The following is a 25,285-nucleotide window of genomic DNA, read 5'->3' as shown; positions in this document are numbered from 1 at the left end:
GCTCTAATGGAACGTACAATTTACCTGTTTCGGAAAATCGCCGGTGAAATACAAGGTCTAGGTCTTTCCCCGAATGGCGATCAAATCGCCTTACATAATTTTCCTTGTTGGTACTTCCTTAGAAATCAACGTTACTTGAGATTGAAACTGTAGATGTTAAACGATATTGTAATATTTTATGGTAGTAACCGGTAAGCTTCATTTCTGGTACGGAGCAGGAAATAAAACCATTTTGGGGGTAGTCAACTGGGGACGAAATTCAAGTTTGGAAATAGCTTTTTTTACATTTTGTTTTTGGCAATTTCTTCCTTTAAAAAATCATTTGATTTCGGAAGCTCTAGCTAAACTCACGCTACCTAACCAGAAATATTTGATACTTGCAAAAATAACTATATTTGAAGACAGTCATCGTATTTCGTGAAAAATGGCGGTTTCAGTGTAAGTATTACCTTGTGTTATCTATTGTACTTTTTATTTAAAAATAAACCCTTCAGACGTGGCATGATTCTGGTTAACACTATTAGCCAGCATAGCAATCTCAAATAAGGTTAAATCAATTGAAAGATTAAGCTCCATCCAATAAAACCTTTAGAGTACGCGTAAAAAAGATACATCTTACTACACAAATGAATATATAATGATTACGTCTTTATTCATAAAGTCGTCATGTCATAATAAAGATTAATTAAAATTTTCACTTTAAGTACAAATGGTCGATAAATAATGAACCATCGTCACGTAACTCATTTTCGTTTTATTACACGGACTGAATCTCTTCATTAGAGACGTTACGAGTGGCACAATGTAGTATTAATTCTCCTACATTTGATTTTAAAATTAAATACTGGACAGTAGAAAGGAAATTTAAATTTTAAATAAATTAGGCTTCGAGCTAGGTTCTAAAATTAGGTCTATTAAAAATAGTTTTCGATATCATGGTTTTTCAATTTTGGTAATTCTGTCGTTTCTTTTCAGTCATTAGCTTAAAAATTAAAAGTTCGCTAATCCCCACTTTTGTAAAGGGTGGGGGATACATTTTAAAGAGGGGAACTTGTATTTAAGCATTTAATTGCCATCATTTGACCAGAAAAGTGAAAATCGATGTTAGAAAATAAGGGGTAAATTCTTAATTCGAAGTCAAAAATTATATTCTTACTGCATAGAAGAACCTTAATTAGTTCATGTTTGTCTTTTATTCTCAACTTAAAAATGGGTAAGAATATTAAAAAAAATATTTATTACGGATCAAGAAATAGCTTATTAGAACAAGAACTAACTAGATTTAATTCATACTATTTTATATGTAATTTGAATAATGAGCAATTAATAGTATGCCACTGTACCTTTATTCCATTCAAAAATCTTCACTAACGGTTTGTTTCACCACCAATGGCGGCGGAACGGGGGGGGGGGGGTACCGGGGTACTTGGTCCCCTCCCAAAAAAAAGGGTGGGGACCAGAAATATGTTGCCCCCCCCCCCTCCCCCCCACAAAAAAGGCTTTTATATTCATAAGTAATAGGTTTTACAAATCACTAAATGATTTATGCGTTGGAAATACTCTTGAACTTTAGCCTATTGGATTATTATTAGATTAAATGCATATCACGCTTAAACTTTGTATTAGACAGACAATCCTCAATAATTATACAACCAGCTTTAACCATTCGGTTAAAAATGGCAAGGTCCTTTAAACAAAAACGTCACGTCCTATATTACTCTAGGCCATAAAAGTCGTGATATCAAATAACGGGCAAGATCTGTAATTATATTCCTATAAACGTCATAAACAGTGGCGTAGCTGATGGTCCGCAGGGCCCCCGAGCTTCGGGGGGGGGGGGGCACAAACTATATAAAAAAAAAAGGTTGGCCTCATAGAGATTTTTGCGGGGGGGGGGGGGGGCTCTGAGTTCTCAGCTACGCCACTGATCATAAACTGAACTTATTTGTCGACAAGTGATCATAAAAATTCCCAAAAGGAAAACTTTCAACGGGCATTAGTTTTGCCATAGCAACCGAAAATGTTTTTGATAACACAAAATGAAAAATTCCTTACCCAAAAAAACATGGGATTTTGAAAATTTCTAAAATGCAAAAACTAGAAATTTTTTTTCTCAAAATTGACCAATTTATAAATTGTTTCTAGATTTTGCATTTTAAAATTTTCAAAATCCCATGTTATTTTCGGTAAGGCATTTTCCATTTTGTGTTTTCAAAAACATTTTCGGTTGCTATGGCAAAACTAATGCCCGTTGAAACTTTTCCTTTTCGGAATTTTTATGATTCATTAATACCTACTTAACCTCCGAGTTTGAACAAAATCGGTGTGTTACACCTCGGGTAGTCTCATTGTGAGTTAAAATCCTTTGTACAACCATAAAGCATTTCAAAGAGAATGACTAATATTAGAATCACATTGTATCAAATATACTGTTTAGATCGAAATATATTATCTACTCTGTTTAAATTTACTCTTTAACCTTAAAAGCATAATTCAATAAAGCAGACAAGTTGTTGACTGCAGTAATTACGTCACTGCAGTCAACAACTTGTCTGCTTTAAGTAATTGGCCAGTTTCAATAGTCGCACCGCCACCTATCGATAATGTACAGAAATTTTCGAGTACCACTAGTACCAAAAGTAGTAGTCTTATGCTACTTTTGCTAGTACGGACAGTTTCAGTAATTTTATCGAGTGTTTTTATTTTGTCTCGGTTGGCCAAGGTGGTACTTTGAGCCAGACAAGAATTAAACACGTGCCAACGTTTATTTCACTGCCAAGTTATGTTGACTCTGATTATTGAAACTCACTTACTATGCTTTTAAGGTAAAAGAGTAAATTTAAACAGAGTAGATAATATATTTCGATCTAAACAATATATACACCTATAAATAAAATAAACAAGCCGGGCCACGTTTTGCGAGAACGAAAGAAAGTCGGGAGGTTGAAATGGTCCCGTGATTAGGTTATGCTGCCATCTACATCGTTTTTAGGAACTAATTCTTGATATTTATGTTTGCATTTCGTCCGCTACGTTGTAAATATTATGATTTGTTTACTCTTTATACTTTCTAAAAAAAACGTTTTATCTTATATTGACCTTTTTTCTTTAATTAACTTGGTAAATTATTTAACTTATTTTGTATCATAAAGCTTGTTTTCCTCTGGCGCGCGCAACGACGCGTTTCTCAGCTTTGAAACGTTCAAACGTTTTTACGCGCGTAAAGAAAATAACATTATGACGCGCTAGTGGAAAACAAGCTTTAGAATCGTTACAGCTAAGCTAAGAAATCTTCTCTCGGCCATCGATCCGAAAATACGTTCTAGCGGATGAGCCAGAGCAAAGATAATCTAGACTACGTACCCAATAGTGTGTTTCTTTCTTTCCCAGAATGCTTTGCGAACATCCCAAGAACCGTTGAAAATTTTAAAACCAATTTATTTAACGGTGTATTTGATACAATGCGATTCTAATATTAGCCAAATGTTCTCTTTGAAATGTTTTATGGTTGTACAAAGGATTTTAACTCAGTAAAACACTTAGGACGCGAAAGGTCTAGCATATTACTTCAGAGCACATCACTTGTCGACAAATAATTTCAGTTTATGACGTTTATGGGAATATAATTACAGATCTTTCCCGTTATTTGATTTCACGACTTTTATGGCCTAGAGTAATATAGGACGTGACGTTTTTGTTTAAAGGACCTTGCCATTTTTAACCGAATGGTTTTGGGTGGATTTTACGCCTTTTTGTTTATAACAATAGAAGTGAAGCACACTGGCCACCCTGACACTGGCGAGACACTTCGAACTCACTGCACCTGTTTCACTTAGAAACAACCTAGTTTAATCTATTTCCCTAGTATGAGCCATTTTGACCTTGACCGCCCTATGGCGGACAACCCCCACCCTGACACTTGTTTTCGAACTCGGCGCCCCTTTTTACCTATATCCACCTATAAATATGTTGCATACATAGTTTCCAAGTATATCCGTCATAGCGGGCATTTTGACCTTGAACGCCCTCTGGCAGCTAACTGTCCAATCTGTGACTTGCAAGACTATTTTTTCGAACACAGCGCCTCGTTTTCACCTAGAATCAACCCTGAAACCTTTTGCATTAATTTTTTTAAATAGCTGGTCGCTTCGGTTTAGTACTTCTTATGTGTTTATTACTCCATGGTTTCGTTACCGACTCGCTGAGCTGTACATTTGTCGCCGTAGCTCAAGAACTATACCAGATAGAAACTTCTCCTTTGGAAGTACACAATGGGAGCTTAATTTGAAACTGTATACCAAATTGCATTTAAATCGGTTCAGTAGTTTTTGCTGTAGAGCGGTCTGCGAGGAGAAGATGGAAGAAGAAGAAGAAAATTTAAGCCTAACTTTGCCCCATTACTACGAAACGTCGCGTCAACCCTGTTCGATGGAATTCGTATGTTTGTCGCGTGCCTGTAACCTTTCAAACGATACATAACGTGTGTTGATATAATCTATAGTTTTTGAGATACGAGGGGGTAAAATCGGCTTCATTCTGACTCGAGATAATATAGCAAGTGCTCGGGTAGTTGCTCTGTACCCGGACCTTACTACCGTCCCAAATATGAACCTTCCGCCGCCACTGTTCACCACGAACCCGAGGGGCTAACCACTTCCTAAAAATCTGTACACCGATTAATGGAGTACAAAAATGAGTACAGCCTTTGGTAGTGCTAAATCTGTAATCAGTTACGTAATCATTTTAGTACAGTCAAAGCTACAGGCTTGTACACCGATTACGGCAAGTGATCAGCCCCTCGCACGAACCAGTAAAAAGGTGGACTACGTTAGATTTTAACCTTTTTATTTAAGGTAGTTTTTGTGTCGGAATTTTAGTCAGCCCAATTTATAAACTCGTTCGGTTTGTGCGGACACGGCCAACTTTGATCACGCGCTGTTCGCGCTACTACGGCCAACACATTCGTCGAAATTCCGCGAGCAAGGATTTTCCCCCTATAAACTGTACTATAATGTGTAGGAGTTCAGCGCCACGCTCGGTGGTTATATTGTCCCCAATGTAAAAACTATACTAAAAATAATAATCCGCTAGGGGCGCTGACGTCATACACATCTTTTGCTCATAGGTTAACACAGGAATGTCAACGAATGAGATGGCCGCTGTAGCGCGAGAGATGCGCGAGAAATCAAAGTTGGCCGTGGTGCGGATGAAGTTAAATAATGAGTAGTTTAGAAAAAGAAAAGGTTGGGAAAAATTATCAATACGGTTCAGTGATAGCTTTCCGAAAATGGAACAAGTCCTCGAAGTGGAATATTCCAACAGCATTATTAAATAACATACCAAGCCTATAAGAGTTAGGCCTAGGCTTCAAAGAATCTGCAAAGACTCCAAGCTTGGATTAATAATATTCCTAGAATCCTATTATTAATCCAAGCTCTAAGCTTGTAGATGCCCCAGAAAATGCTCAACCCGAATTTCAACTATTATTTCCAATAAACCTGCTTCTTTTATTTGACAATGAAAATTTATTTTAGAGCCTGAGTCTCCGAAAACTTCATTAATTTGCATATTATTTGCATTAACAGCACTTGATAGTATATTGTTGTTCATTTTAGCTCCTAAGCCTTAGTTGTTCAAACTGGTTTGTTTACTAAAATAATGGCCGTCGGTTTATCAGATGTAGAGCTAATTGTGCGAGGGCATAATCGGCATTTGAGATTCGATGACGTCAAATATGGCATCAAATATTACGTAAGGTACGAATGACGCAATATTTGTGAAACAAAACGTTAGTTAAGAAATAGAGCTAGTGGCATACTTATGAGTAATTATGTTACATATGGTATGGGTATTAGCCTAGCTCATTTTAGATTTAGATTTACATTACAGTATTTTCCAAAAGTATATTTAGACGTAGTTAGAAATTGATAAACTTTTGTATTTGTGAAAGTTGGCACTATAAATACTTTCTATTTCGGTCTGAGCATGGATTAACAATAACTCACCGTGAGTTATTGTTAATCCATGGTCTGAGCCACTTCCAAGTTCTCCCTTATGTGAATTGGTTCTTGATTAGAAAGAAAAACGAAGAGTGTATAGCAAATTCAATGGATAAAAAAAGATTAAATAAGCCCGCGACCAGAAGAGTCAATAAAAATTAGTTGTAAAATTAGTTTTTCAAAAGACGCTTAAAATATTTAAAAAAATTCGAGCTTTGTCTGCGAGGATTTTCAAACAGGCATCTGAAGTGCTCATCATAAGCTCAGCTTTTTTGGTGTTTCAAGCACCTTTGGAAACCTGGCCTAAGACGTAAACGTTCCCGCAGTATATTGAACGAGTAATTTGCTGGTCGTTGACATATCGTAATATAGTATTACCAGAAGTATATAATATATATCTTATGAGATAAGTACCCATCTAGATCATGTTTTAAGCGAATCATATTAGCAGTATAGGGATATGGACATTTATCTTAAAGATGTGTATTATATTTTTCGCTACCATCCAGTAGTCTTGGTCAGTAGCGTCACTAGCGGGTGCTGAACCTTTTATCATCATAAATTTATTTTTATTTTCCTTTTTGAAATAATTTAGTTTCATCTTCTCGTAATTCCCATTCGTTCGTGTGTATTTAATCTTTGTATATGGGCACAGTTTTGTTGAATTATTTTGATTTTTTAACAAATGTGGATTGCGTCACTACGGTCACTACGCTAATTCTGTAAGTATATCTCTTAAAAGAGAAGTATTCATCTACGCCATAAAAATGAAACATGCAGGCTTGACACAGATTCCATGGGCGTGAATTTCCCACCAAACCACAGATGTGTACACCGCATCACCTCTGAGTAGACGCTTCAATAAAACAATAATCAAAACTTTTCACCTAATACGGTATGCAATAAGTGTTTCCTCTTAGCTTTTTTGACATAATATGGCTTAGCAAAAACACGAGGTTCTGTACTTTACAAGTGAAAAGTTTCCATTATTTCAACAAGCACTGTATAAATGAGAGCCCTTTATCTATTAAAGCGATCTTTATCTTTTTTTTTGTGCTAAATCATTTAAGATTTTGTATAGTGCTTATGTCCGTCCTCATCTCGACTATTGCTCGAGCATTTGGTCTCCTCACCTTGTTAAAGACGTTGATAGATTGGAACGGGTGTAGAGGAAAGCCACGAAACTTGTCCCGGGTTTGCGTACCCTCCCTTATCATAACCGCCTTAAGCGCCTGGGCCTTTTGTCCCTTTCTGATCGCCGCCTTCGAACTGACCTCATTGAAACTTTTAAGATTGTCTATGGTTTCTATGACTTGACGGCAGTGCCGTCTTTCCCATTGGGCAAAAAGGGCACTGCCCTAGGGCCCCATTTTGCAAATTGGGAAATGCAAAAGAAATTTTAATCAAAAAAATGATCTTAACATTGCTCGAACGTCCTAAACTTCGTATTTAGTCACGTCTATAGACAGGGTTAATCTAAAACGAATAAAGACTTTTTTGTTGTTAGTATTTTTAAATTCAGAATAAGCTTCTTCTTTAGTAACCTTTAGTAGGACAAGTGAAACTATTTGAACCGATAGTTGTAGATTAGAGCGCCGATGGACTTCGCACTGGAGGTTAGAAACTTGGGTGGAGTTATAGGGGATCGCCCAAAGCTTTGCCCAGGGGCCACCAATTAGGTAAAGACAGCCCTGCTTGACCTCCGACCAGTTCGAAATGCACCAATCCTGTACAAAATTAGGTGCAGCTGTTTATCCAGACGGGTCTTCTTCACTCAACGTATTATTAACCACTGAAATGAGCTCCCCTCTGCCGTCAAAACTAAATCCTCGGTTGGTTCTTTTAAATCACATTTGGACAAGTTTCGGGGCTGGACCTTCTAGTCATTCCCCATTTCCCCCTTGTAAATATCTGAATTAGTTTTATATTATTGTATAGTGTGTTGTACTATTTACCGCTTAATCTCTTTAGCTTCCCCAATTCACCTGTTCTTGTATGTACATAATTTTTATACTGTTCCGCTTAGTTTTCTTATTATCCGTATTATTTCCCGTCTCATCAACCCCTTGCCCCCTTTGTTTATTTTTTATCTATATCTCTGTCTTGTGTTGGTAATCTTGTTTTGTATTATTTTGTTTTATGTTAATATTGTTTTTGAATGCTTGGTGTACGTAATATAAGTGCGTACTCAGGAGTCCAATAAGTGTATTTCACTTTCTCTATCCTGACAATAAAGTATTATACCGTATAAACAGACCTTACAGGTCCTGGCTCTCTGAAATATTACTTCTTATCGATTTCCTTGAAGGATGTTTTATTTAAAAGTCTATGTGTTTACGTACTATTTGTTCCATGCTAAATGTTAAATTACACTGCATACAGTGGCGTAGCTGAGAACTCAGAGGCCCCCCCGCAAAAATCTCTATGAGGCCCCCCTTTTAAATTTTTTATGGTTAGCGGGGTCCCCCTCCGAAGCTCGAGGCCCCCCGCACCGCGGGCCCTGCGGACCATCAGCTACGCCACTGTGCATAGGAATATGTAATAGCTGGTAAATCATTTTCTCGATTAAGTTATAGAAACTCGCTGTATAATAAATTTCGGCCCACACTATATTTTCTTCCAAAAACCTTTTGAATAAAATCCGCGGGAGCTTGCGAAGGTACATATTCCAATTGATATTAACATCAGCAGTATAGCCAGATGAATACCTCTCTCGTAAGAGATGTAAAGTACACTTTACATAAACTAGAGCTATGCCATTGTTATACTAATCAATGATTCATCGTTTATACTAGCAGCGTTGCCAACCTTACTATAATTATAGTACATTTCGATAATTTTACCTTTCGAATTTTTCCGTACTATAATTTCAATCGCGTACTATATAGTACGCTTTTTGCGATAATTGTACTATAGTTTTACTATATTTCCGATATTTGTGTGATAATTTAAGAAATATTAGAAAGTTCCTTTTTGTTAACATAAGAACGGCGTTTCCAGTTTCTTAAGTTTAAGAATTGAAATATTATACTCGGAGTGTTTGGTTTGTACTCGAAAATACGGCCGACTTGACTAATCAAGCGTGTTGTAGCCTAACGAAAACGAAATATGTTAGTAACGGCCAACTATGATACAGTGCTACCACGCTATAACGAGTAATCTAAGTTGGCCGTACTTGTGTACTGTAATTTTCTAGAAAATTCGATAATTTTTGGGCTTCGATACTATAATTTCAGTTTTGGGACCTGGCAACGCTGGTTTATAGACGTAATAGAGCGTTGTCGTCTGAAACCATGCGACGTCACCATTGTAATTTGCCTATTGATAAAAAACGGTAACTGTCATGGCGGCCACTATTAACACTAGTACACTACAGCTGTGACGTTACAAGTTTTCAAAATCTTATCAGACGACAAGTGACCCCACCGCCACTGACCTTATCCGTTAATTTGATGGAAATTTTTTACTCTATAGTGTTGTCGTCTGAAACCCTGCGACGTCACCATTGTAATTTGCCTATTGATAAAAAACGGTAACTGTCATGGCGGCCACTATTAACACCACAGCTGTGACGTTACAAGTTTTCAAAATCGTATCAGACGACAACACTCTATACGAAAGAGCACGGTGTAAATAATTTAGTTTTGGTTGTAGAGATCAGTGCCGGATTAAGACCATTGGGGGCCTCTAGGCACTAGGCTATCGGGGGCCCCTTTAATACAAGTAGAGGACTCAAGGATGGAGTAAGAGGGTAGCTAAGCAAACCAACTTTTTCTAGAGTTGACACAATGACCATTTTGAAAATGGGAAATGGTTTTTTTCCATGGGCGCCCGCAGAGGTGTGCAAACGGGGAAATTGCTCCACCCCCCTTTCTTTAGCCATACCTCTTTACTCCCCCCCCCCCCCCCGAATTGGGCCTTGCCCTGTTGTTTTTTCTGTTGAACTTTTTGGGGAGTGCAGTGACGAAGAAGAGTGATCCAGTTACTTGAAATGTGTGTTACATCAATTTCGGGAAACTTATATCCCTATTCCTACTAAGCTTTAGCTATAGCTCGTTCATTTATCGGATCGTTGTGTGTGTAAATGTTGTATATTTCATAGGGCGAGTTCGCTATATGACTTGAAATTATTTCTGCCGGCGTCCATGCTCTCAGCTATGCCACTGCATGCTCCTCTCTATTTGAACTCTAGCTGTTTGAACCCAAAAACCAACCTTTTTCTATTTGACTAGGCAAAAACCTAACTTTTCGCGCTACCACTCTAAGACCAAGCACTTAATTACATACGTTCCTGAATTCCATATGTGACAATTCACAACGTAACTTAAACCAAAAAATAAATAAAAATGCCATAGCACCCACTTAAAGGAAGTAATAACTGGACCATGATTATCCAAATTATAGTTCGACTATTCAAATTTGTTTAATGCTGGGAAAATGTTGTCAATTCAAATACTAACGATGTTTATATGAAAGACTATGTTGGGGCCAAACAAAATGAACAGGGGTGGGGCAACCCCCTCTCTGCTGAGCGGCCTGACACGGAGTCACAGAGTGGACAAGAGATTGATTATGCAAGGTTACAAGGTAGTCGTTTTGGTACGGTTCTACCTCTATAGATCACCGTAAAACGAAATAGAGGCTACGCGGCAGTAGCGGACTGGGTCTAAAAATGTGGACTGCCAGGGGTCAAAGGGGGCCCACCCAAAACCAGAGGCGTAGACAGGGGGGAGACACCCTCCGAAAAAGGAACATTCCCCCCTGAAATATTGTTTTATGTTAATAATTTTTTCGCTTTAATTATTTTTATTCAATTGTGTGCGAACTACGCTACTGCCGAAAACTAGAAGGATAAATGCTGAAATATTTTTAATTAAATCAAGGAATACCACTGGGCATGCCTCAGGCTGGAATCAAACCAGCGACCTGTGGGTTGCGGTCCCAACGCTTCTTCCATTTGGACTACCTAAACCCACAATAAAGGTGTTCCCTTGTTTCGCGTAAAATATATCCCGATTTTTTATTAAGCCATAGCATTTTATAAATCACCTAGTATTAACAGTTCCTTTCAATTGGAATACTCTTTGAAACGGCAACTCATAGGTCGCTGGTTCGTCGCCATTTATAGCGATATAATGTTTTTAATAATTACAGATAACATATTAAAGGCAATATACAGTCGATACTAAATGTAAACATAATTATACAGATTGTTATTATTAGTTTATATTTTAGACAAATGCTAGCTTTTTAAATAGGTATACGGTGCCGAAATTTTACTTATTAACCGGTTGTTTAAAAGCATGTTTCATGTTCCACTATATTTTGAGTAATCGTTGGAGTACACTAGATGACTGTGCGAATCTGTCCATAATTGCTTTTACATCCAATTCATCTAACAATTACAAATACTCGGGCTTAGCCAAACTTTTAAAAATGTGTTAAAAATGGTTAAAATTGTTTTGAAACTGAATCCACGCTGAACCGCCAGCGCCTCGGCACCCCGACGATGTCATTGGAACTTTTTTTTTAAATAAAATATTAAGTTTTAGTTTTATTCAGTAAAAATAGAATTTAATATTGAAAGTTTTGGAACTTCTATTATACTTTGAAGCTACTATAATGTTGACATATTGTTGAAGGTTTAAGGTGTCCCACTGACCAAATTTATCATGGGGCCCACCTGCCATCGGGCAGGCCCAGTCAATGGCCAGTCCGTCACTGCTACGCGGTACCTAATCTCGACTTACTCGAATTCGTTTTTTAGTGTTTTTCGGAAGAGTATTTCATATTTCATTTATATTATAAATATTAAAAAAAGAATCAATATAGTTTCAAATTTATTGATTGTTTTCATTTTGAAAAAACATGCCGTAAAACTGTTATTAAATTTAAATAAGCTTAATGTTTTTTTTTTTCAAATAATTTATTCTTTGAACTAGCGTATTGACGTGGGATCTTTCGGGGCCCCCTGACCCTCGGGGGCCCCTAGGCAAGTGCCTAGTGTGCCTAATTCTTAATCCGGCACTGGTAGAGATACACTAATCGCAGAATCTAAATATAAAATATGCCTGAGGTAATGAACTTAAAAAATAAACGCGCAAAAACCCAAATCTCGAACCTGGCTCAAAATTTTAACTTCATAATTTCTATATCCAAATAAATCAGAAAACCTATTCAAACATACATTGGCCATTAATAAAACCCCCCACCCCCTAGAGATACGTTATATTCACCCCTTCTTAGAAGGAATATGTGGAAAACCTTGGAAAAACGAGGGACTTTGGGGGGCCTTTAGAATTTTGGCAAGTGCTGTTGTTGGCCTACAGGCTTCCATGACTTTAGCTTCAAGTCATTCGGTTTCTTTGTAGAGATTGGCTATTTCTCTTTCCAACATAGTACGTACCACGTCAATAATTATTATAGTGTTCGTAGTGACGGGGCTAGACTCGTCCTTCAACTCCTCAATTGACGGCCTAGATAGAAAATTAGCAATTTTTTGTTCTTTCGACGGCTCCTATTTTTTACATTTTTCCTTGTAGCTCGGTGGAGACAATTCAGTATCCTGTTCAGCCGCTGCCGTATACTGCGGAAAAAATGGGGACCAAATACGGACAGGTAAACTAATTAATAATTATTTATTATAACTTCCCACTTAATTATTTTCTGAAATAAGCCTTTGTCACTTATCCTTATGGGGAGTGGGGACGTTTTGTTTACTTATAAATTCATTCATGAATAAAAAACCATTTTTACCATGAAATTCTTAATAGAAAGAATCTCTTTACCCAGAACTAATTTATACGATTGTAAAAAAAATAAGTTTTACTGACAATCTTAAAGTGACAAAGTTCTAAAAGTAATGTAATACCTTAAAAGTATATATTATTGGCTCTACTGAGCATGGAAATAACACCTTTCATGATTACAAGAACCTTGAGTCTGATTGCGAACGCAGTCATTCTTCCATGTACTTGTGCTCTTAATGGTGATACCCATTTTGTTTTAGATATTGGAAAAATCTCGTAGGGCATTCTCTAAAGGAGTAAGTAAGCCTGTGGAATTTCGCCTTTCGCAACTTAAAAAGTTATTGCAACTTTTGGATGAAAATGAAGATGTTCTGGCAGAGGCAATGTTTAAAGACATTCATAAGGTTTGTCCATTTTCCAAACTATAATAACATTTAGCATACACACAACTTGCACTGTGATTTCTATTTTGTCTAAATTTAAGAATATCTTGATGAAATAAAATTTAAATAGCCCAAAGAATTTAGATTATTATAGCTGGCAGCTGTAAGTAATGCTTTTTAACTAGTACCCCTAAATTTATTAGTACACTACTAGGTAATTAAATTTGTCTTATTTAAAATTTTGATGTTTGGTTTTTCAATTAAGTTACTATATATTATAAGAGCTAACCACTTAAGAATTATAATGATAAGATTGAAATTTTCAAGACTGAATAAGCTTATCTATGTAACCCCCATTTTTAAAGATCACTAAAATATCAAATATTAGTGCTAGATATTTCCTTGTTTTGCTCTAAAGCCAACATTTTTTAGATATTTCCCCTTATTTATCATCTAAGTACCTATAGTGTATACACCTAGAATTAAATTTAAGTTTTCTTTCGTTATAACAATGATAGATAACCGTGGCTATTTTCTTTTGTTCAGCCCAAATTTGAATCAATTCTTATGGAAGTTGAATATGTTCGCAATGACATTAGAGGCGTATTGCAAAATCTGAAAAAGTGGGCTGCGCCTCAACCAGTAAGTATCCTTGGGGTATTTTTTTTAAATAATAACTCTCATTGCATTTGGATTTTAAATAAAAACCACTGCCAGTAACAGGAAATGTTTGATATAAAATAAAATTAAAATTTTGTCCTAGACTTGGAACGGGTTATTAGGTTTATCTTACGATGGATTACTCTTCCATTTTTTTCAGTATGTCAATAAAAGATTATTATGTAGTTTCATTCTAAACAGACAATGTATTTTTATAGAACTCTTGGCCAAATTCCAAATATTCAATTATACTAACTTGAATTCAAAATGCGCAAATTTTATAACTTGCAGTATTAAATCAAGAACCCATAAAAATTTATGGATTCTTGAAAATTTTTAAATCCCCATTCCCTTTTTAAATTATATCTCAATTTTTCAAAGCTGGTCATGGAAAGCTACCAATAATTAACTTTATTTCCTCTAAAGAAAAGCTATTGTATAATTTTTGAAATAAAAAAAAAATTTGTTAGTGTAATTTGTTTTTTTCAGTCTGAAAAAAACCTGGTGCTGCTTTTTGACAAAAGTTTTGTCTATCCTGAACCTTATGGTGTTGTCTTAATATTGGGAGCATGGAATTACCCAGTTCAGTTGACTTTGAGCCCCTTGGTGGGGGCTATTGCATCTGGAAACTGCGCTATTGTAAAGCCATCAGAAGTTAGTCCAGCAACTGCAACAGCCATTGCTCAACTTTTGCCCAAATATTTAGATCAGGTAATTAACTTTTTACACTTTCCACAGAAATTATTTGGTGAAATTTTAATAAAAATTGCAGGAATGTTATCACGTAATCACTGGTGGAGTAACTGAAACTACTGAATTACTTGAAGAAAAATTTGATTACATTTTTTACACGGGTAGTGCAAATATTGGGAAAATTGTTAGGGATGCTGCGAACAAACACCTAACTCCTGTTACTTTAGAATTGGGTGGGAAAAGGTAAAGTAGAATTTTTTTCACAATGTGAAAGAAAGTAACATGTTTTTTTTTTAAATTTTAGTCCTGTATTTGTTGATGACAGCGTTGATATGGATGTTGCGAGTAAACGAATATTATGGGGAAAATTTATAAATGTTGGCCAAACTTGCGTTTCACCCGATTACGTTTTGTGCACGAGAGATGTGGCTAACAGCCTAGTTGAGAGTATTAGAAAGAATTTAAAAGTGTTTTATTCCGAAACACCTGAAAAATCTCCTCATTTAGCCAGAGTTGTTAACAACAAACACTTCAAGTATAGTGAGATTACCTTGCAAAGTGTGACGGTATTAACAAACTATTTATTTTAAGGCGTTTGTCAAAGATACTTCAAAGCAGCACTCCTATAATTGGCGGTGAAAGCAACGAAGATGATTTATATATCCAGCCAACAGTACTGCTCGATGTAAAGCCAACTGATCCTGTTATGAAGGAAGAGGTATGTAAACAAATGTAAAATCCCAAAAAAATCAAAAGGCTCATTGTGTAAGTAAATTGCAGATATTTGGTCCAATTTTGCCAATTATGTACGTCAGTGGACCAGAGGAAGCTGTTGACTTTATTAAGTCAAAGTAAGATTATTTTTCATTTGAATAAACAAACTTTTGAATAAATTTTAAAATTATTTCAGAGACAAGCCACTGTCACTGTATGTTTTTTCAACAAACCAAAACGTCATTGATCAATTTTTAAAAAACACTTCGAGTGGTAGTCTTTGTGTTAATGATACAGTAGTTCACCTTTCTAGTAAGTGATCATTTAAATCATTGAACTCGTTGAAATTGTGGAATAACGAAATATTGCTCAATTTAGTTGATGCATTGCCATTTGGTGGAGTCGGTTTGAGTGGCATGGGCAGGTACCATGGAAAATACTCTTTCTCGACTTTTTCACACGAAAAAGCGGTTCTGATAAGAAGTTACAATCCAGTTGCGGAAAAAGTTGGAAGGTTTGTGTTTTCTATGGAATTTTAGTTTATGAACAATATGATTAATGTAAAATTCTAGTCCAAGATATCCGCCATTTTCCAACAAAAAGTTGAAGTATCTGAATAGGCTTTTGAAAAAACGAGCCAGTCCAATTCCTGACGGAGCATCGTACCTATTGGTTTTCATTCTTGGTTTTGTTGCTGCTGTATTACTTAAGGTTATTTGCGATTATGGTTAGTGCTGTTTCTTAACATTTTCGCTTCAGTCTAATACGTCTCTATTAACTTTTATTTATCAACTAACATTCTATACTTAAATTTAGGAAGCTGTTCTGCTTGGTTTTAGTTCTTGAAAATGGTTCTTGGCTATTTCTCTCACTCTTATTTCCGCTCAATTTACTTTAAAAAAAATTATAATTTTTTAATGAGTGACTTTTTTACAGCAAGCTAAATTGTCCTTTTGGGACAAAATATTTCCCAACAAATTTCTTAGTATGTTAAAAATAACAACTTTTTTTGAATCTTTCAAATCCCAGTTATGGAGATTTGAAAATTTGTTAAACATTTCTGTTTTAAAACCTTAAATATAATTTTGTACAAGCTATTCCAAATATAAATATATGCACATTGTAAATAAATGTACATGTAGAAGGCAATATTTTGTAAACCTTTCTCTATGTTAAAGAAATTTCATTAAGGAATAATGTTGAAATTGTTATCCGCGTCTATATAACTTTTAATGTATATTATATTTTTTAATAAAATAAAATTGTTTTATATTTTTAGTGTATTGTTACAAACTTCAGAAAAATCATATAGATTATAGTTGGGTTACATATATTGGGAACATGGAAATAACAGTCTTATTTTTTTATTAATCAAGAAATATAATACAATTCATGTCCATTTTTTTTCCACTCACTTCAGAGCAGCGTTGCCATGTCCTTAAAATATAAATTATTGCACCAAGTAAAGAAAACCAATCGATTTCAGAAAATAGGCATTAACAAGTATGAAAAACCAAAAAACGTAAAAATGCTCAAATCAGGCTGTGCATGTTGAAAAAAAATGTAAATAAGCAAAAGTAAATATTAATGGTAACAATTTTAACCAGTTTCCCAAAACTCCCAAAATTATCGTGACCAAAAAACTTGGTTCTTTATCGACGATGTCTGGTGACGCTGCTTACGAATCGTAAGTTACGATATTTAAATTAACTTATTTAAGCGTCATCAGCATAGATGGCACTCTGAGCGTAAATATAATAGAGTCACGTGCTCTCAAAGTCCAATAAGGAAGCCGGTTTACGAGTTGTACACAAAAAGAGCTTCGCTAGCGCGCCAAATCCTAGCATTAGGCGCCATATTAGATAAGTGAGAATTTTTACGAAGGTGGTCTCCGGATTATGTACTTTTTATTTAAAGTTATGATGAAAATAGCTATTGTGATTTAGAAATATAGTTTCTGCGTAATGGATGAATAACGATAACGAGGAATTAGTGACATGCCACAAGAAAGCTTTCCTAACTTGTAAGTACTTGTAACTATTTCCAAGAAATGACAGCGTGTGTTTTTGTACGCCTTGAACTTACCTACATCGGCTACCTGACCGGTAGTGCTAGGTAATCAAATAAGCAGTTAATATTAACTAATCTCAATTTTTGTGAAATGAAATGAACTGTCTGAAGTGGTTACATACATGTATCTTTAAGTATAATTTTAAAGTTTTAATTCACCGAATTACTACTGCCAACTGATTTGTTATTATCCAATTACAAAATAAATCTTAAGATCAGACAAAGTTTAAAAGAAACTCTTATATTTGTAATAAATTAACGGTTTGCGCAGAAGGAATATTGGTTATTTAAAATTAGATACGGTTAGAATTTTCATCCTTTTTCTAATATGTAATACAACTAAGAATATTTTATTAAAATAACGTAACGATTATGTGGTTACATAAGGTAATAATAAGCGCGTAGTAATCCGAAATTAAATGTCTTTGTGTGATCTTTCATTTCATTCTATTATTAATGCAATTTCCTAGAATAAAATCTCAGTCTAAGAAATGAAGCTTTTATCTCAATGTGCAGCTGTTTTTTACTTTTCATTATAATTCTAGACTTGAGAGAAGGAGGGGGTATGAGGATAGTTTTTCTAAATATTCTCCCCAGCTTAGTACTTGGCTGGCTATAGTATTGGCCAATGAGTTCAGACTTGACTAAACACCTGGTCGACGGAAGCCCCCTCGTGATGTCGTATAATGGGCCCCATGGTGCAGATGGGTCGCCCCCCTTTTTGCTCCCCTATACCCCCACCCGGTTTCAACTTTTTATGCTGGGGGCATGTGTTTAAGGGGGCGAAATTCGTGAATCATAACCCCCCTCCCCCCCCCCAGTTTTTTTCCTTATTTGTATTTGAGCGCGGGTTGGTAGAAAGTTGACGCGTGCCAGTTTTGCTGGGCAATCAAAGCGACGCGGCATTTTTTGAATTTTCGCGTGCATTTTAAATGTGTCTAAGAAATCCGGACTTAAATATCAGATGTTTGTATTAAAAGGGTAATTGAAATATTAAGTATTTTTAGTGACGCTCGCTAATGGAAAGTCTCCAAGTTATTATTTAGCAATTTTGTGACTTTGAAAATGCACAGAGTCGTGTAATTTCGCGTGACGTTTTCTACACCTAATGTAATACCTAGTGTTATTTAACTATTTTCAGCCAGTCTCAAGTAAGGCAAGAAGAATATTATTCGAGTGACGACGATGATTCCGACGACTCTTTGAGTCCCCCCGCCTATCAGCGCTCGGCTTTGGCCAGCCAATTTCTGCAGAGCCACAGGACGAACCCCAAGAAACAAATCAATCGGGGCAGGTGGTCCAAGGAAGAGGTAATTTATCCGTTCATACGAATAATTTAATCTGTCACAACAGCGCCTTCGAATCGCGTCTTGTTTATTCACCCTATCGTAAATTGTCCCTTCGAATCAATTTAGGATGAAAAACTGAAGACTGTCGTGGAGCAGTGCGGTGCCGACGACTGGGAAGCCATCGCGGACAATTTTCCAGATAGAACGGATGTTCAATGTCAGCAACGATGGCACAAAGTTGTGAATCCCGATTTGATAAAAGGCCCGTGGACGAAAGAGGTTAGTCTCTCGCAAATAGTCTTTGGTCAGTGAATTTTAAAATAGGTCTAAAACGTCAGGGAATTTCAATTAACTATAAATAATTTTCGAAAAACCACTCATGCATATCAACTTCAATTTATTTTGAAAATTTTATGAAAGTGATCTAACACGAAGAATCACCTTTATACTAAAATATAAACCACAAGAAATTTAACTTCTGATAAAAGTAATGTATAAAGTAAAAACATTACCTAATTTTGGCCTTAAAAATGTCAGGAAAATGTGTAATAATGCACAGAGAAAAATCAAGTAATTTGAATCTAAATATTGTGGCAACCCCGAGTCCCTGACCGTACCATCCCGGTAAAGGTAAATGCATCGGTGAGCTACCGTCAAAAATAATTAGAAGCATCCGGGAAAATATAAAATAATGAGACGATGAAAATTATAGGGGGGGGGGGGGGGTGTCATTCCCACGCTATATCTTTCCCTTTGTCGGTTGGTTGCCTGAAGATTTATTCGAATCTCGTTCGAATGTAGTTTTTCTTTATTGATTAGATAAGTTTTGGAATAAACTTAGTTGAAAGACAGAAAGGCGCGTCTATAAAAGACACTTTTATATGGGTCAGTTTTTGCACTACTATAAGCCCTCCCCCCTTCCCCTTTTATAATTGAATTCCCGATAAATTAATGCAGGTGGGATTCTAATCCCATTAATACGCAAAACCGGAACGGGAAGTGATGGGAGGGGCGACTCCCCACTTCCCCTTTTCTTGTCGTAGCGCAGTTCCTGCTTTATTTTTTTCTAACCCCTCTCTTTTGCAAATCCAAGGAGAATTTATGCTTTTTTCGGTTGACTAAACCATCCTTCAACCCCCCCCCCCCCTTCAAGTGAAATTGAACTTGAAATGTCTCTTGGTGCATGTTTCTTAACCCACTACGTAATTAACGCCATTTCTCTTTAAGTGGATTTAAGAGCGTTACATTTCGTGGTAGACGTTTGTTTTTCGAGATTTTTCCCCTTCCCCAAGGTCTCTGCTAGTTTGCGAATGTTTATAAGACGCTTTCCTTCTTCTACAGAACCGCGCCAAAACTGGAATTTGGTCCATTCAAGTTTTTTTTTAATACCCGTGAAGTTTCCCGCTTCTTTCGGGAATATTCCATTGCGCAACCCTTTTATCTGGTTTCGCCAGAGAAAGAGAGAGACGGTACAAGATCTTCCAAGTGCCCCCATGAAACCTTCCCCTCCTCTCCTAGTCTCCAAAATACCTAACCGACTGAAAGAACGCGCTTGAAGTCGACCGAGTATATAGTGGCGGGTAGTAACACACCTTGTTTTCACGCTTATTCGGTTATTCATTCTGAAACCGTGGAAAAAATCCAAGACCCCTCCATCGAATACTAGGCTTAAAAGAAAATCTATGGTCTTTGTTCCAAAATCCTTGTATTTCTCGGCTTAATTATAATAATAATAATAATAATCAGCTAGGCTAATACCCAAAGCACCACCTTAGGCCTAAGTCATCATGCGACTTTTGTAGCCCTTAATTCAGGTGGCCGGGTTACAATGCGTAGGAGGGTGGTGGCAAGCCCTGCATGCCACGAGATCGAGCCAACAGCAGTACGAAACAGTGAAAATTTCATCTCCCAAACTCACTGGGAAATTCGAAATTGATTGTGAGATTTTAGTGTTTCCGGTTTTTCGTATCTTGAGTATAAAATTTATGATTCGATTTTTTCCCAGATTTCGTGATATCAAAGTTAATTTCATGATTTCTAAAATATATTTTTGCTATGTTTATGAGATTATTTTGGCGAATACTAAACCCCTTTCCGCAAAAATAATCTTGCACGCTTGAAAATACCACTACAAATTTGAATAAAAAAGTGGTATTGGCGAGCTCAAAAGGTGAATTTTGAGATTGGTCACTTCACTTTGATATGAAATATTCTGCGGAAGAACTCGCTACTTATAATTACGAATGTGAAATTCATAGCTAATTGTACTTCGTTTCGGGTTAAGTTAATGAGCCTACCCTGCTGTTTTCTATTTCCAATGAGTTAATGCGCTTAAAATATATAACACTCGACGAGCGCCGTTATTAAATCGAAGGCGGAAAGCCCACCCTAGTGTTGTGTAGTGCCATCTACAGCATAGTCGGAGTAAAAATATTTATAATTTTTTATCACTTCGAAACATGGAAATGCGCAATGGCGTAGTTATACCATAGGCTATGGTTATACCTTGGACGAATAAATTACTGGACCCGAAACAAGCAAAAGCCACATTTTGCGCTATTTTCTAATTGATATCGCTCTACCAAGAGAATCGCGCAACTTTCCACACAAATACGACGCGCGTAAAAAACGATATGTGACTAGGTATATATATACCCATATATTAGGACTAATATATGGGTGGAAATATCGGACACGGTGGTGTTACTAGCGGGCATTGTAGATTCGGTCCAGTTGTCTATTCATCTAAGGTTACACTCTGAAAAACCGTGGCCAGTGAGAGAATGTTTAATTTCCCCAAATAGTTTATTAATGAGAAACGCAAAAGAAGTACACCGTACGTCTTTAGTAATAAACTTAATAATACACTTCAGGAGGACGAGAAAGTCGTGGAGCTGGTGAAAAAGTATGGTCCGAAAAAGTGGACACTGATCGCGAAACATTTGAAAGGGAGAATAGGGAAACAGTGTCGAGAGCGGTGGCACAATCATTTAAACCCCGCCATCAAGAAGACCGCCTGGACGGACAGCGAAGAGAGAGTCATCTACCAAGCGCACAAGCAATGGGGAAACCAATGGGCCAAAATCGCCAAACTCCTTCCCGGTAGAACGGATAATGCCATCAAGAATCATTGGAACTCGACCCTCAAGAAACGAATGGAATTAGAAGAGAATGGCATCACGGATCCACCTCGTAAACGCAATGTAAATAAAGAAGGTCACAATCGGGCTTTGACCAGTTCGTCACAGGTATGTCGCCTGTGTACCACCAAGTATGTATTTTTTTATACTTGTGACGACTTTTAGCGAATCTCCCAACCCGCCTCAAGGTCTGTGCTAGTATGCTCTCCCGTAAAGGGAATAGAAACGCGGGTATTTATTAAAGTTCAAACAAATCGGTCAGCTATCTCCCCAAAACATAAGTCTTCCAACACACGTGGGTGATAATTTTTCCATCATCCTCTCGTGACGGGGATTGTAAATCGTCTCAAAATTGTCATTCTCCCAAAGTATAAAAAAATATATACTCATTACCACTTACTCTGAAACCTCATGTTTAACCTTATAAATAAATTTCAGTTTTTCACCATTGAGCCTCAAATATGTACTCCAGAATCGAAAACGCCGTCGGAATATCAAAGTAATATACCCTAAAAAATAATCGCTAATTGAAAACATTAAAACTCTTCCTTTTTATAGGTCATACCGTTTCGCAGTCATTTGTCTCTGCGCAAAATTTCACTAATATTCGACCGCACGAAAATTATAAATGTCACAATCTAAATTTATCATCAACAAATTACAATTTATGGAGTAACATCCAAGACGACACCCACAAATTCCCAACGTCGATTAATTTGTCCATTCAGAATAACGGGAGATGTAGCCCGGACATTGTAGTATCGTCCTCCAACAGCGAATACGTCGATTTGGACACCTTGCTGTCGCCCTTGAGGTACACGGTCAAACATTCTCAGTCGGGGCTCGTAATTAAGCGCTTTTCTTTTGCAGAGACATAGACGTCGAAATGGAAGTAAGTAACGACCCGAGTTCGTGTCACCGCGAGGGTTTCGGCGACGTGTCCACTCTCGAATTAGTCAGTGGTACTTCGATTACGCCAAGCGTCACCCCAGTGAAACATAAATCCACAGACAGACGTGTAAAAGAAGAGCCAGTTGGTGAGTTCCACTTTGAATATTCGTGTTTTGGATGATTACTTCATGCGAGTATATCTCTTAGATATCCAAGTTTGTGGACGAACCATACAGGCATTGAAAGAAAAAGTTGGGAGTTCTGGTTTAATTCCTATCAATTCTTCAATGGCAAATAAATTGGCCACACCGCCTATTCTAAGGCGGAAAAAATCTTCCGTATCCTTTGGTTTTTTTATTCGACCGTAATAAATATATCCCGTCATAAAACTTTTTTTTTTCCTTAACGGAATTTATACAGTTACGGAATTCTAGTATTGACACTATAGAGGCGAGTCACGCGTCCTCTAGTTTCGTCGGCGATCCGGCGTGTTTATCCATCAAAGACGAGGAGGACAAATCGGGCACTTCGAGGCACAATATGAATATGACCTCCTCCCATTCTAGAGAGACTAATGGGTCAAGCACGTCTCACGAGAACCATTACTCTAATAACTACATCAATCTAACGTCGGGTGTTGCCGCCGCGTTGGCTTTCGCCAGTGGAGGTCCCAGCGGACATTCTACCACTCCGTTAAAGGGCACGCCCGTCAAACAACTACCGTTCTCCCCATCCCAGGTAGTAAACGTTGAAAACGAAACGAAACTCGGCCACGTGTCTCATTATTATCCTCGTTTATTTCATAAGTTTCTGAACAGTCCTAATATTAATATATGCGAAATGAACTTAATCACTTCAACTCCCATGACTGGCTACACGTCCAACGAAATGGAGTATTTACTGCCGGAAGCGACGCACGATATGACTGGGTTAGTGTCTTTCCCCTCGCAGACACGCTGACGAATTTCCAACGATTAACTCTTTGTCGTTAACTTTTGAAGGGCGTGGAGGACGCCGAAATCGAAACGGCCCGTGATGGACCATTCCCCGCGAACTCCGACGCCGTTCAAAGACGCCATGGCCGAAATGGAAAAGAAAGGCGGCGCCATTATGAAAGCGGTAAGCTCTCCCGTTCGTCTTCTAGCCGACCGCCGTATATTGTCTTCTAAGTTTGAACTTGTTGTTTTAGCATCAGCAACTACATCTCGACGATATCCGAGAAATTATAGAGCAGGACTCTAACACCAATGATTCGAGGCTAAACGCCTACGAAAATCAAGTTGACGAAAACGGGTTTCCGGTTGGCAAAAAACGCGGAAATAAGGAGGTAACCGAAATTTTTTAGTACATCTCTAATAACGATAAATTTGACCACCATTTTGACGCTTAATTTAACAAACTTGCCGTTAATTTAGAATGTATCACCGAGTAAACGCGTCCGAAAGTCTTTACACGAAACGTGGTCCACGCCTGGTGAAATAAGCGTACCTGGTTTGACCATGCCTCAAACATTTTCACTCGCTACCAATATCAGCCTGGAGACTCCGGTAAGATTTGACAACTATTATCGTTTTATTTGAGATTTGACGACTGTATTTCGTAGAGTAAAAGTTTGGTCGACACGTCGGTGTTATTTTCGCCGCCTTCCATCATCAAAGAAACTCTGGCCGAAGAGGTGTATCAAAATACCGCGAGCCAGCTGTACGCTGTGCAGAATCACCAACCAAAAACCAAAGTAAGAGTCGTTTCAAAGTTCCCTTTCTCTTCAGCACTACAGAGTGAATTTTCGCTTTCATTCGCACCATTTTGTAACGCTTTTTTTTTGGTAAATCTTGCATTGTACTAAACTTTTCAGCTAAAATTGCACAACCCTCGTGTCGCACAACGCATTCATTTCGGAGATACCCCACGTAAAAGAGTAAATGTTAAGGTTAGTACTGGATGTCGCTTTGTTTTTAGTTTAGTGTAGTCGCCAAATCTGTCTGATTATAACGAGCTTTTAAGAGGACCTAAATTTGTAATTCGGGGATTTTGTCTGGCTCCTTGCAGTTGGATAGGAGATGGCAGACCGTGACATTCGGTCGCACTGTGGACCAGCTAGAACTGACCAAACAGGCCAGGCAGTGGATTGGTTCGCTTAAACCCAGAGCTTTGAATTTGTGAACTCATTAGTTATCCTTTTTCTTATGCCACATTTGAGGGTTTGGGAAGCTTGCATTTATTTCTCTGTAAGTTTTTCTCGTATTTTTCCGTGTTCTTGTTTTTTTAAGTCTTCTTACGCATGACTTACGCCTTAGTTGCACTGGCACAATAGTTGAAAATATTTCCGAAATTTCAAATACTAATACTTACTTTTTAAATGAACGGTTCCACGGGTCCCCCCAACATCGACCCCTGGTAGTACTCACACGTTCGGTTTTTCAATGAGAACCTCAACGAAAATGATTAGTTGTCATATTGATGGCAGGGTTGCCACCAGTCGGGGAATTTTTAAGAATTGGTAAGAAGTTAACAAATAAAAATATTTCCTGAAATGTTTTGACAGTTATCCAAAATTCTGTTTCTCTAACGATGGTCGGAAAATTCAGCGAATTTGAACCATAAAAATATATTGGCAACCCTGGATAGTTCGAAAGTTCTTTTCCGCCATAGGTTTCCAAAGTAGCTAAACTTTCGGTTAATTTTACTATTATGTCG

At 37.2% G+C, this 25,285-nt stretch overlaps 2 protein-coding genes across 7 annotated transcripts; both read left to right on the top strand.

Moving 5' to 3' along the window:
* The first annotated feature begins 419 nt into the window (after positions 1–419).
* Aldh-III (Aldehyde dehydrogenase type III) lies at positions 420–16,419 on the top strand. 5 transcript variants are annotated; one of them, XM_090172628.1, is made up of 13 exons: positions 420–438; positions 12,542–12,617; positions 13,009–13,152; positions 13,678–13,773; positions 14,281–14,502; positions 14,564–14,727; positions 14,789–15,019; positions 15,076–15,202; positions 15,265–15,335; positions 15,395–15,510; positions 15,577–15,712; positions 15,771–15,909; positions 16,135–16,419. In XM_090172628.1, exons 1-13 carry the CDS (start codon positions 425–427, stop codon positions 16,273–16,275), a joined length of 1,677 nt encoding a protein of 558 aa, XP_090028754.1. In that variant the 5' UTR covers positions 420–424; the 3' UTR covers positions 16,276–16,419. The 5 variants fall into 5 exon arrangements, with proteins under 5 accessions (XP_090028754.1, XP_090028758.1, XP_090028757.1 ...); XM_090172632.1 differs by having other exon boundaries at positions 15,771–15,925; positions 16,135–16,250; XM_090172631.1 differs by having other exon boundaries at positions 15,771–15,925; positions 16,015–16,242.
* Positions 16,420–17,010: 591 nt separating this feature from the next.
* Myb (proto-oncogene like protein Myb) lies at positions 17,011–24,752 on the top strand. Of its 2 annotated transcripts, none has more exons than XM_090172626.1 (16): positions 17,011–17,221; positions 18,410–18,578; positions 18,684–18,836; positions 21,431–21,805; positions 22,136–22,196; positions 22,256–22,511; positions 22,568–22,734; positions 22,796–22,926; positions 23,009–23,326; positions 23,396–23,517; positions 23,590–23,707; positions 23,778–23,915; positions 24,004–24,135; positions 24,192–24,323; positions 24,444–24,518; positions 24,638–24,752. In XM_090172626.1, exons 1-16 carry the CDS (start codon positions 17,196–17,198, stop codon positions 24,749–24,751), a joined length of 2,487 nt encoding a protein of 828 aa, XP_090028752.1. In that variant the 5' UTR covers positions 17,011–17,195; the 3' UTR covers position 24,752. The 2 variants fall into 2 exon arrangements, with proteins under 2 accessions (XP_090028752.1, XP_090028753.1); XM_090172627.1 differs by lacking the exon at positions 17,011–17,221 and adding an exon at positions 18,119–18,249.
* The last annotated feature ends 533 nt before the right edge of the window (positions 24,753–25,285 follow it).

This window comes from Leiobunum rupestre, chromosome 4, assembly GCF_980474605.1.
Source record: "Leiobunum rupestre chromosome 4, qqLeiRupe1.1.hap1, whole genome shotgun sequence".
Lineage (NCBI taxonomy): Eukaryota > Metazoa > Arthropoda > Arachnida > Opiliones > Sclerosomatidae > Leiobunum > Leiobunum rupestre.
The sequence above is the reverse complement of the archived record's forward strand: the minus strand, read 5'-3'. Positions and strand labels throughout refer to the sequence as shown.